This window comes from Marmota marmota, unplaced genomic scaffold (genome assembly GCF_001458135.2).
Source record: "Marmota marmota marmota unplaced genomic scaffold, marMar, whole genome shotgun sequence".
Lineage (NCBI taxonomy): Eukaryota > Metazoa > Chordata > Mammalia > Rodentia > Sciuridae > Marmota > Marmota marmota.
Genome location: NW_026000005.1, coordinates 15,884,684 through 15,898,398, shown reverse-complemented (window position 1 = coordinate 15,898,398; position 13,715 = coordinate 15,884,684). Strand labels below are relative to the sequence as shown.

Sequence of the window (13,715 nt, the reverse complement as noted above, 5' to 3'; positions counted from 1 at the left end):
TTTGGTCTCTTTATGTTATCCCATATTTCTTGGATGTTCTGCTCATGGTTTCTTAACAGTCTTGCTAAGCTGTCTATGTTCTTTTCAAGTTGAAATACTTTGTCTTCATTGTCTGATGTTCTATCTTCTAAGTGTTCTACTCTGCTGGTAGTATTCTCCATTGAGTTTTTAAGTTGGTTTATTGCTTCCTGCATTTCTAGGATTTCTGTTTGTTTGTTTTTTATAACCTCTATCTCCCTGTATAGTTGATCTTTTGCTTCTTGTATTTGTTTATGTATGATGTTTTTAATAGTGTGTTTAGTATCTTCCAGAGAACATAAAAATTACTCACTCAAATGGAAATGAAACAGCAATCAAGGGAAGAGCTCTGGATGAATAACACAATGATACTAATAGCTAATATTGGTCTTTCATTTTGTTTAATAGGCCAGAGAAAAATTTTAAATGAGTAAACTATGTGCATAATGAAGATACATATCATTGCAGTGAGAAAAAAAGAATGCATTGAAAACTGTAGCAAGTTGTGTGTTAGAGAAAAAAATCATTTAGGTTGAAAAGATTTTGATATGATAGATCTTTTTTATTTTAATTTTTTAAGTTGTAGATAAACACAATACCTTTATTTATTTTTATGTGGTGCTAAGGATCAAACCCAGTGCCTCACACGTGCTAAGTGAGTACTCTACCACTGAGCCACAACCTCAGCCCCAATATAATGGATCTTAGTGAGGTGTGAGAACTTCTGTACTCCCTGGCTCTCTATTATTCAGGACTGCTTCCTTTTCAGAGAAGGTGCAAGTTTTGTTTTAGAAGTAAATCCTGTAGCATTGAACTCCTCTTTTTCTGTTATAATTGTTCCAGTTTAAAAGCAAAAGTCAGTTTAAACTATCCATCAAATCAAAGTTATTATGCTCTTCTACTTCACAGAGAAATTTCACAATATTATATTGTGTCCCTATTGAATTTTACTATATACATTACTTTTAAATTTAGAAAATATCATGTTATTGAATATTTAATTTTATGGACAATACTTTATAATGATAAAATATAGATATATGCTGTCTTTGAGAAAGGCTCAGTTAGCAAAAATGTTATGTATCAAACAAGTTTGATCTTATATTATCATGTTCTTTTTTTTATCTCTTGCAGAAAATTACGTTTGGTTGATATAGAAGAATTTCACAATCGCCAGGATGCCTTAGAGCTGTCAACTTTTCAGAATATTATCATGAAACACTTGGAATCTGCCAAAGAGACTCTGTTTAAAATGTAAAGTTTTGAAATATCATATAGAAAAACATAAAAACATGTGATTGATGGGGAATTGCTTTTTAACTTCTTTTATAAAATCCCATTTCAACTAGTTTTACATCATTTCCTTTAGAAAATTAATAGGTCTTTAATTGCCTTAGTCTATCCAGATATTCTACACTGCATAGATTGCACAGAAACTAAAATGATCATAACTGATAGTTGCTTTTTTCTAAATATCTGATTTCTGCCTCTGCTCTGAGTGTGTGTTGGAAACCATGTAGGAATAATCATGAACTAATCATTTACCAGATAATTATCTGCATCTACATGCAAAGTGCTGTGTCTCTTCCATTTTGATTTTGGATGAAGGATGCAGAAGAGTTTAAAGAATGACTCAGAAGGAAAAATATGTTGCTTAAATGAGTTTACAATCTCAATGGAGGTTAGATTTAGATTTATCAAATGATAATCAAACAATTCCTTGGATTGTCCCTTCAATTTGGAATAACCACATATGATAATTAATGATGTTTTACTCTGGAAAACATGGGAAATAGCCTCTCTCATGAATCATATTTATAAGAAATAGACTATTAAGATTAGGACAATTTTCAAATATCACATGAAACTTATACCATAGTGTCATTATTTCCAAAAGTTTCTTAGAAAGGTGAGTTGATCATTTTTAAATTAACTTTTTAAAATGTTACTTTGGAATAACTTTAACCTATTATTTTATATTATATTTATTTAAAATAGAGGAGAGGTGAAAAATAAAACTGCATAATTAGTTGCAGAGAAGAAAATGCCCTCTTAAGAATGTGATGCAAGTAAGTTATCTTAATCTATGACTGCAGGGTTATACCCTAGAAATACATTATCACTGTAAATTTTAGTAAAATGCATGTCAAAGTACAGAGGAGAGTGCAAACCCATACTGAATAATTGTTTCTGTGAAATGTAGATTGATTAGCTTTATCTCTTGATGTTTCCTGATTGATTCTAGGGGAAGAACTCTTTGACCACACTTTAGTGAGCCAGAATGGGTTTATCATGGCTAAAAGGCAGAACATCAGCTCACAGTGGAGACACAATGAGCAAATAATTAATTATGACATCTACACCAAACCCAAAGGAATTTTCTTAGTCCTTATCTTTCACTTCTACTCAGCAGTTGCCATAGGTGGTTACACAGTTTTCTGGAACTATGTGTTTTCCTGTGCGCTTATCTGTTCTTCTCCACTGTCTCATTTTTCTATCAACTTAATCTCATTATATCCTAAAAGTCCCCAGATCCTTTTTCTTTTTTCTTTTTTTTTTTGTTCTCTCTTTTATTTATATTCTTTTGATAATTTCATCCTTCTCAGCTGTCTAAAGATCTTGTTTTTTGAGCTCTTGGTCCTTCTTAATAATTTTATACTGAATATCTCAATTGAATATCATGTCAGTACCTGAATCTCAGCATGTTCATAACAATGCTTATCCTCTTTCTTCCAAACCTATTCTTCCTCCTCTGGATCATTCCTAGGGAAACTTGAAAATCTTGTGACTTTTTTTTTTTTTTTTGGTCTCTTTTGCTGATTGTCTTTACCCTTACCACCTTCTCCCTACCCCAGCAACATCCTATTTTTAAATTCTTTCTATTTTTAAATTTTCCTATTTTTAAATTTTTAATTGTTTTTTCTTTATTTGTTCTTTTTAGTTACATGTGACGGTAGTATGTATTTTGACATATCATACATACATTGAATATAACTTCCCATTATTGTTGGTTATACATGATGTGGAGTTACCATAGTCATGTATTTATATATGAACATAAGAAAGTTATGTCTGATTCATTCTACAGTCTTTCCTATTTCCATCTCCCCTTTCTTCCCTCTACTCCACCCTGTCCAATCTCGTGAACCTCCCCTCATCCCTTCCCCCTCCCCCCAACCTATTGAGAGTCAGTTTCAGCATGTCAGAGAGAACATTAATCTTTGTGTTTTTTTGGAACTGGTTTATTTCACTTAGCATATGGTCCCTATTTCCATCCATTTTCTAATAAATGCTATAATTTTGTTTTTCTTTATGGCTGAGTAACATTCCATTGTGTATATATAATTCATTTTCTTTATCCATTCATCTGTTGAAGGTCACCTAGGTTAGTTCTATAGCTTAGCTGTTATGAATTGAACTACTATGAACATTGACGTGGATGTGTCTCTATAGTATACTGATTTTAAGTCCTTTGGCTATATATGCCAAGGAGTGGGATAACTGGTTCTATTCCAAGTTTTTCGAGAAATCTCCATACTGCTTTTCAGAATGGTTACATAAATTTGTAGTCCCACGAGCAACATATGAGTGAACCTTTCCCCCCCACATTCTCGCCAACATTTATTGTTACTTGTATTCTTGATAATTGCCATTCTTCCTGGAGTTAGATGATATCTCAGTGTAGTTTTAATTTGCATTTTCTAAGTGCTAAATCCTACCTATGTCCTGTCTGGGTGGTGGGAATGGGGTTCCCCTTGGCAGAATGGGTTGGCTGAGAAATAAAAGCTAAGAGAAGTAAAATGACAAAAGCAAAACAAAACAGAACAAAAACACAGAACACAGAAAGTAGTTTCAAAAGCAGGTGCAGGATGGACAAGCTGATCAGATGGATTGAGCTCTGGCCAAATGGAGCCTGCGCCTGCTCTATTTAGATTGGGAAACATCAAAGACATTCTATAGAATGTTCTTTTCCAAAAAAGGTTAAAGTTGGGCTGTTTAGTTCCTAACAAGTTATGCCCATCTTCCCAGCTACTATGAGAAATCTTTCTAGCAGAGTGGAGAGAAGGATCATGTGCATTGAGCCATCTATTGAGGTGGGACAGCCATGGAAAGTTCCCAATGCCAGACCTATTTCCCCCTGGCTTCCATGCTGAGAGAAGATCCACGTGTATTTCAGAGATGGCTCCTTGCAGCTAGAGATATTGAACATTTTTTCATATATTGGTTGATGGCTCATATTTCTTCTTCTGTGAAGTGTCTGGTCAGTTCCTTTGCCCATTTATTGACTGGGTTGGATTTTTTTGTTGTTAAGTTTTTTGAGTTCTTTGCATATTCTGGGGATTAATGTTCTACCTGAGGTGCAGTTGACAATGATTTTCCCCCATTCTGTAGGCTCTCATTTCAGGTTCTTTATTGTTTCCTTTGCCGTGAAGAAGCATTTTAGTTTGATGATATTATTTATTGATTCTTGACTTCTTACACTATAGGAGTCTTATTGAGAAAGTCTGTCCCTAAGCCAACATGATGGAGAGATTTGGGCTTACTTTTTCTTTTAGTGGGTACAGGGTCTATGGTCTAATGCCTAGGTCCTTGATTTGAGTTTTTTGCAGGGTGAGAGATAGGGGTCTAATTTCATTTTGTTATGTATTGATTTCCAGCTTTCCCAGCACCATTTGTTGAAGAGGCTGTCTTTTCTCCAGTGTATGTTTTATATGTAATTTGCCAGTATTTAATTAAGAATTTTTTGCATCTATGTTCATCAGGGATGTTGGTCTGAAGTTTTCTTTCCTTGATATGTCTTTGTCTAATTTTGTTATCAGGATGATACTAGCTTCATAGAATGAGTTTAGAAGGGTTCTGTCTTTCTATTTCATGGAATAATTTGAGGAGGATTGATGTAAGTTTTTCTTTGAAGTTTTCTTTGAAGTAGAACTTGTCTGAGAATCCATCTGGTCCTGGGCTTTTCTTTCTTCATAGGTTTTTGATGGTGTCTTCAATTTCATTGCTTGAAATTGATCTGTTTTAAATTTTCTGTGTCTTCCTGATTCAATTTGTGTAGGTCATATGTCTCTAGAAATTTGTTGATGTCTTCAAGATTTTCTATTTTTTTAGAATATAAATTTTCAAAATAGTTTCTGATTATCATCTGTATTTCAGTAGTGTCTGTGATATTTCATTTTTCATAGAGATTTTCATAATTTGAGTGTTTGCTCTCTTTCTCTTCATTAGCTTGGCTAACGGTTTATCAATTTTATTTATTTTTTCAAAGAACCAATTTTATGTTTTGTCAATTTTTTGAATTTTTTAAAATTTCATTGATTTCAACTCTGATTTTAATTATTTCCTGTCTCTATTGCTTTTGGTGTTGATTTGTTCTTTTTTCTAGGGCTTCGAGATATATGTAATGTTAGGTGTTTTGTTTGCTGACTTTCTTTTCTTTTTAAAAATATTTATTATATATGACAGCAGAAGACTTTCCATTCTTTTGATGAATAAGCTCAATGCAATGAACTTTCCTCTTAGCACTGCCTTCACAGTGTCCCAGAGATTTTGATAAGTTGTGTCATAATTCTCATTTACCTCTAATTGTTTTCATTTCATCTCTGATTTATTCTGCTATCCATTGGTCATTCAATAGTGTACTATTTAGTTTCCAAGTGTTAGAGTAGCTTCTGTTTTTTATTTTATCATTGATTTATAATTTTATTCCATTATGATCTGATAGAATGTGAGGTATTATCTCTATTTTTTTTTGTATTTCCTAAGAGTTGCTTTGTGACCTAAGATATAGTCTATTTTAGAGAAGGATCTATGTACTGCTGAGAAGAAAGTGTATTTAGTCATTGATGAATGAAATATTCTATATGTGTCTGTTGAGTCTAAATTACTGTCATGCAGTATGGGTTTGCCAGGCCTGTATTTGGGGTCAAACTCGGGTTTGCCAGGAATTGGCTCCTTCAGCTGTTGGCCCTGGTGCTGCAGCTGTAGAACTGTTTCTTCCTTTGTGCTCTGCACACTGCTGGGAAAGATGAGGTTTCTTTCCAATACAAGGCTATTGAGCAGCATGCCTTTCAGTTTAGTCAGGCAGTGTCCCCGATCTCCAAACTCCATACCCAGACACACTTCAGTCCTCCCCAAAATGCAGGTTCCTTTAATTCCCTTATTCCTCCACAGAGGGACTGCTCTGGTTGGAGCATGGCTGTGGTACTGGAGATTTCTGCCTTATTTTATTATATCCAACTTCCTGAGTCCCCAATATGCTTTGAATGTCCAGTATTAAATTCCAGTAAAGTTACGCCCCCATTTTTTGTTCATTCACCCACCTTGTTGAAAAGCTGCCTGTTTGATTTCTTGGTTTTATGCCACGGAGCAGCCAAGAAAGCAACCTGCTCTATTCTGCCATCTTGAAACCTCCTTTCCTACTTTTTTTTTTTTTTTAACAAGTAAGATATATTTCACTTACCATAAAATGTGTACTGTCTGTGGTTTATGTATATTCACAAAGTGTGAATATAACCACTAAATCCAGAATGCTTTCCTCACCCCAAAAGAAGCTCTGTATCTTTTGCAATTCTTCCCTCTATAAGTACCTGGTAATCACAATATACTTATTGTCCATATGGATTTCCCTGTTCTGGGGATTTCATCTAAGTGAAATTATACCATATGTGGCCATTTATTTCTGGTTTCTTATATGTAATACATTTTCAAGTTTCATCCATGGTATAAAGCATGTCTCAATACTTCATTTCTTCTCATGGCCAAATAATACTACGTTGTACAGATAAACCTCATTTTGTTTATCTATTCATCAATTGGTAGACATTGGGTGGTTTTCACTTTTTGATTATTTTGAATATTGCTTCTATGAACAATCATTTTGTATAAACATGTTTTTTCTGTTCTCTTGTGTACATACCTAGGAGTGGAATTGCTGGTTATATATGGTAATTCTATATATAATGTGTCTGTTGAGTCTAAATTATTTAAATTATTTTAACTTTTTCAGGAACTGCCACAATGTTTTCCAAAAGGACTGTAAGATTTTACATTCTTACCAGCAATGTATGAGAGTTCTGATTTCTCCACATTTTTGCCAATACATGTTGTTTATCTTTCTGATTATAACCATTGTGGAGGGTGTGTCAGTAGTATCTCACTGTGGTTTTGATTTGCATTTCTTAATGACTAATTAAGTTGAGCACCTTTTATATGATTATTATTAATTTATTGATCTTCTATGGATAAATGTATATTCATATCCTTTACTCATTAAATATTGGGTTGTCTGAGTTTTTATTGTTGATTTTTAAGAGTTGTTTATATATTCTGAATACTAAACCCTCATTAGTTCTATGATTTGCAAATATTTTTTCCATTAACTTTCTTTTAACTTTCTTGCTAGTGAATTTAAGGTACAAATATTTTTACTTCTGAGGAAGTATAAGTTATTATTTTCTTTGGTTGCTTATGCTCTTGCTATCGTATCTAAGAAATTGTTGCCTAATCCAATATTACAAAGATTTACTGGTTTACATTTTTTTTTTCCTCTAAAAGTTCCAGTTTTAGCTTTTACGTTTTAGTCTCTTTGGACCATTTTGACTTAATTTTTCTGTGTGGTATGAGGAAACGGTCCAAGTCAATTACTATTACTATTATTATTTGGTACTGGGGATTGAACTCAGAGGCAGTCAACCACTGAGCCACATCTCCAGCCTTATTTTGTATTTTATTTTGAGGCAGGGTCTCACTGAGTTGCTTAGTGTCTCACTTTCACTGAGGCTGGCTTTGAACTTGAAATCCTCCTGCCTTGGCCTCCTAAACCACTGGGATTACAGGTGTATGCCACCATGCCTGGCCCAAGTCAATATACAGTTGTTCTAGCACTATTTGTGCAAGTCTTTTGTTCACTGAGTGGCCTTGACACCCTTGTACATAATAATTTGACCCTATATATTAGGGCTTATTTCTGGGATCTCTATTCTTGCACCTTTGTTCTAATTGTGACTTTATGCCAGTACCAAGCTGTTTTGATTATTATAGCTTTGTAAGTTTTGAAGTAGTAAGTGTGAATCCTCTAATTTTGTTCTTTTTCAAGACTGTTTTGGTTGTTCTAGGTTTTTTGAATTTCCACAGGCATTTTAATATTAACTTGTCTATCTTTTTTTTTTAAAGGCCACTGACTTTTTGGTAGGGAATTCACTGAATCTGCAAATAAATTTTGGGAATATTGCCATCTTAATAATGTTGAGTCTTCCAGTCTGGGATTGGGATATGTCCATTTATTGAGTTCTTTAATTTCTTTCAACAGTGTTTTGTGATTTTTCAGCATACAAGTTTTACGATTTCTTTAGTGGGATTTTTCTAAGTGTTTTATTTTTCTTGCTATTGTAAACAGGCTTGTTTTCTTATTTTTATTTTCAAATTATTTTCTGCTATAGTATATAAAAACAGTTGCTTTTGCATATTGATCTTTCTATTCTGCAACTTGATGAACTTGTTTATTAGCTTTAACAAGTTTTTCTGTTTATTTTTGGTATGGACTATTTATGGCTTTATATAAGGTTATATCATCTTCAAATAGAGGTAGTTTTACTTCTTCCTTTTGAATCTGGATTTTTCCCCCTTTTTCTTGGCTAATTTCCCTTGCTAGACCTCCATTACAATTTTGAGTAGAAGTGGCAAGAACAGACATTCTTGTTTTGTTCCTGATTTTAGGGGGAAAGCTTTCAATCTTTCACTATCAATTTAGCTATGTGGTTAACTTTAGCAAGCTAAGAAAGTTTTCTTTTCTTAATATCTTGATTGTTTTTTTTTAATCATGAACTCTAGTGGTAGATTTTGTCAGCTGGCTTTTCTTCTTTTGATTAATATGGTACAATACATTGATTTTCATATATTGAGTGAGTCTTGCATTCCTGAAGCAAGTCCTACTTGGTCGTGTAGTATAATTTTTTTAAATATATGCTGCTGGATTAGGTATGCAGTAGTTTTCTTTTTCTTGTGACACTTCACTTATGTCTGATTTTGATATTGTGGCAATACTTGTTTCATAGAGTGAGTTAGAAAGTATCCCTTTCTTTTATCTTTTTTGGTTTGTGAAGAATTGGTATTAAATCATCATTATTCCTGGCATTTAAAAAACTTTTTAGGAAGATGTTTAATGATTAACTAAATCTCTTTATGTGTTATAGGTCTATTTATATTTTCTAGAACTTGTTCAAGATTTTATAGATTACCAAATTTGTTGGCATATAATTTTTCTTTATATTCCCTTATAATATTTGGTGTTTCTCTAAGGTAAGTATTAATGTCCTCTTTTTCATCCCATGCTTTAAGAATTTGAGTCTTCTCTCCTTTTTCTTGGTCAGTCTACCTAGAAGTTTGTCATTTTAGTGATCTTTTCAAAGAATTCACTTTTATATTTTGTTGATATAAATATCTTTTCTATTCACTTTTATATCTTGTTGATATTTTTATTTACCAAAATTTTGTTTTCATTCTCTATTTTGTTTTCATTTAAATCATTTTTTCTCCCTTCTTGTTTTGCATTTAGTATGCTCTTCTTTTATAGCTTCTGGTGGAATTTTACTTTATTGAAATTTTTCTTGCTTTTAACATAGGTGTTTATAGCTACAAAGTTCCCTCTGATCACTGATTGTGTTACTCCCATTAGTTTTGATATATTGTATTTCATTGTTCATTCATTTTAAAGTAGTTTCTAATTTCCCTTATGATTTCCTTCTTTAACATATTGGTTATTTAGGAGTGTGTTGTCTTAATTCTACATACTAGCGAATTTCCAAGTGTCCTTCTACTATTGACTTCTAATTTTGTATTTAAGTTCTTTTTATTTACTGAGATTTATATGATGACTACCAACTATTTTCTTTCAGAATCATCTTTCATGTGCACCCCTTCATCATAATTCCCATTGCTACACTATTGGTGGGCCCTTTTATCCTCCCAGGTAGGCTTTGCAAAATCTGAATAAATGCTCTATTCCTTTGTCTCTGGTATTTTCTTCTTTCAGGCCTGTCCTATAAATCACTGCTAGGTGTTGATAAAATAAGTCCATATTTCTTTTTATTATTTTTAAAATTTTTCCAACTATTATTACAGAATGTTCAGATGTACAAAACATCTTAAAGAATAGCATAACGAATACCAAAAATGCCCCATGTAACTCAATTTTTAATTTATTTTCCATTTATTAAAATTATAATATATTTCCTAACCTATATTTTAAGATTTTCTGCAATATAAACCCAACCTATCTTTTTCATCCTCATTTTTGAAAAGCCTTTTGCCTTGGACTATGCCTGTAGAAATAATTATACTTGATAAAACAGAATATAGCTAGTTTGTAACCATTTTTACTACTATTAAAAAAATACCTATGGATTTTTACTACCATTAAAAATATATCTATGGATTAAGTCTTATGTCTTATTCCCTTTTTAGCCAACTACTGATTTTTAAAAGACTTCTTTTTTTAATGGTCAGATGAGGATGCTAAGAAAATTCAAAAGTTGTTTAGCTGCTTCCCTCTTAAACTCTATCAATTTCAGCACTGTTATGTTTACATACATAATTGTAATAATCAAATGAATGGTTAAGGAGATTAAATGGAATAAGGACCTCTTACACACCATCAGCATAATAATTATATTTATAATGCTTGATACAGCTGATTTCCAGAGACCCCTTTCTTTTTTTTCAATTCTAATTTATTATATATGACAGCAGAATGCATTACAATTAATATTATACATATATAACACAGTTTTTCATTTCTCTGGTTGCATATAATGTATATTCACACCATTCGTGTCTTCATACATGTACTAAGGGTAATGATATGTATCTCATACCACTGTCTTTTTTATCCCCATGCCCCCTCCCTTCCCCTCCCTCCCCTTTGCCCTATCTAGAATTTCTCTAATCCTCCCATGCTCCTCCTCCCAACCCCACTGTGAATCAACCTTCTTATATCAGAGAAAACATTTGGCATTTGGTTTTTTGGGACTGGCTAACTTCATTTAGCATTATATTCTCCAATGCCATCCATTTACCTGCAAATGCCATGATTTTATTCTCTTTTATTGCTGATTAATATTTCATTGTGTATATATACCACATTTTCTTTATCCATTCATCTACTGAGGAGCATATAGGTTGGTTCTACAGTTTAGCTACTGTGAATTGTGCTGCTATAAACATTGATGTGGCTGTGTCCCTGTAGTTGCTGTTTTTAAGTCCTTTGAGTATAGAACGAGGAGTGGGTTGGCTGGATCAAATGGTGGTTCTAACCCCAGCTTTCCAAGGAATCTCCATACTGCTTTCCATGTTGGCTGCACCAATTTGCAGTCCCACCAGCAATGTATGAGTGTGCCTTTTCCTTCACATCCTCACCAAAACATATTGTTGTTTGTGTTCTTAATAGCTGCCATTCTGACTGGAGTGAGATGATATTTTAGAGTACTTTTCATTTGCATTTCTTGAATTGCTAGAGATGTTGAAATTTTTTCATTTATTTGTTGATTGATTGTATATCATCTTCTGAGAGGTGTATGTTCAGTTTCTTGGCCCATTTATTGACTGGGCTATTTGTTTTTTTTTTTTGGTGTTTAGCTTTTTGAGTTCTTTGTATACCCTAGAGATTAGTGCTCTACCTGATGTATGAGTGGTAAAAATTGGCTCCCAAGCTGTAGACTTTCTACTCACTTCACTGATTGTTTCTTTTGCTGAGAAGAAACTTTTTAGTTAAATCTATCCCATTTATTTATTCTTGATTTTAATTCTTACACTATAGGAGTCTTATTAAGGAATTTGTGGCCTAATCCGACATGATGAAGATTTGGGCCTACTTTTTCTTCTAATAGGCACAGTGTCTCTGGTTTAATTCCTAGGTCCTTGAACCACTTTGAATTGAGTTTTGTGCATGGTGAGAGATAGGGGTTTAATTTCATTTCATTGCATATGGATTTCCAGTTTTCCTAGCACCATTTGCTGAAGAGGCAATATTTTCTCCAATGTATGTTTTTAGCACCTTTGTCTAATATAAGATAACTGTAGTTATGTGAGTTTGTCTCTGTGTTCTCTTTTCTGTACCATTGGTCTACCAGTCTATTTTGGTGCCAATACCATGATGTTTTTCTTACTATTGCCCTGTAGTATAGTTTAGAGTCTGGTATAGTGATGCCACCTGCTTCACTCTTCTTGCTAAGGATTGCTTTAGCTATTCTGGGTCTCTTATTTTTTAAAATAAATTTCATGACTGCTTTTGCTATTTCTATGAGGAATGTCATTGGGATTTTGATTGAAATTGCATTAAATCTTTATAGTGCTTTTGGTAGTATGGCCATTTTGGCAATATTAATTCTGCCTATCCAAGAACAAGGTAGATCTTTCCATCTTCTAAGGTCTTCTTTAATTTCTTTCTTTAGCATTCTGTAGTTTTTGTTGTAGAGGTCTTTCATATCTTTCATTAGGTTGATTCTCAAGTATTTTATTTTTTTGAGGCTATTGTAAATGTGGTAGGTTTCTTCATTTCTCTTTCAGAGGATTTTTCACTGATAAATACAGAAATATCTTTGATTAATGGGTGTTGATTTTGTATCCTGCTACTTTGCTGAACTCATTTACTAGTTCTAGAGGTTTTCCAGTGGAATTTTGTAGATCTTCTAGGTATAGAAGCAAATAGTGCTAATTTGATTTCGTCTTTTCCTATCCATATCCCTTTAATTTCTTTCGTCTAACTATTCTGGCCAATGTTTCAAGAACTATGTTAAATGGAAGTGGTGAAAGAGGGCATCCCTGTCTTGTTCCAGTTTTTAGAGGGAATGCTTTCAATTTTTCTCCATTTAGAATGATGTTGGCCTGAGGCTTAGCACAGATAGCTTTTATGATGTTGAGATATGTTCCTATTATCCCTAATTTTTCTAGTGTATTGAACATGTGTGGGTGCTATATTTTGTCAAACGCTTTTCCTGCATCTATTGAGATGATCATATGATTCTTATCGCTAAGTCTATTGATGTGATGAATTACACTTATTGATTTTCGTAGCTGAACTAGCCTTGCATCCCTGGGATGAACCCCACTTGATTGTGATGCACGATCTTTTTAATATGTTTTTGTATTCAATTTGCCAGAATTTTATTCAGAATTTTTGCATCTATGTTCATTAGATATATTGGTCTGAAGTTTTCTTTTTTTGATGTGTCTTTGCCTGGTTTTGGGATCAGGGTGATATTGGCCTCATAGAATGAGTTTGGAAATGCTCCCTCTTTTTCTATTTCATAAAATAATTTATAGAGTATAGTATTAGTTCTTCTTTATAGGTGTTGTAGAACTCAGCTGTGTATCCATCAGGTCCTGGGATTTTCTCAGTTGGTAGGCTTCTGATGGAGTCTTCTATTTTGTCACTTGAAATTGATCTATTTAAATCATGTATATCATCCTGATTCAACTTGGGCAAATCATATATCTCTAGAAATTTGTTGATGCCTTCAATATTCTCTATTTTATTGGAGTACAAGTTTCCGAAATAATTTCTAATTGTCTTCTGTATTTCTGTAGTGACTGTTGTGATATTTCCTTTTTCAACATGTATGTTAGTAATTTGAGTTTTCTCTCTTTCCTTCTCTTTGTCAGTAAGGCTAAAGGTTTGTCAATTTTATTTATTTTTTCTA

General features: G+C 33.0%; 1 protein-coding gene across 4 annotated transcripts in view; it reads left to right on the top strand.

The window, feature by feature from the left end:
* The window catches only part of Dnah7 (dynein axonemal heavy chain 7), a 304,117-nt gene that overhangs the window by 54,673 nt on the left and 235,729 nt on the right, over nt 1-13,715 (top strand). For all 4 annotated transcript variants that reach the window (XM_048808207.1, XM_048808205.1, XM_048808204.1 and 1 more), the window contains one exon: nt 1,153-1,272. In XM_048808207.1, coding sequence (XP_048664164.1) covers nt 1,153-1,272 — 120 coding nt within the window. The remainder of the gene's footprint in view (nt 1-1,152; nt 1,273-13,715) is intronic.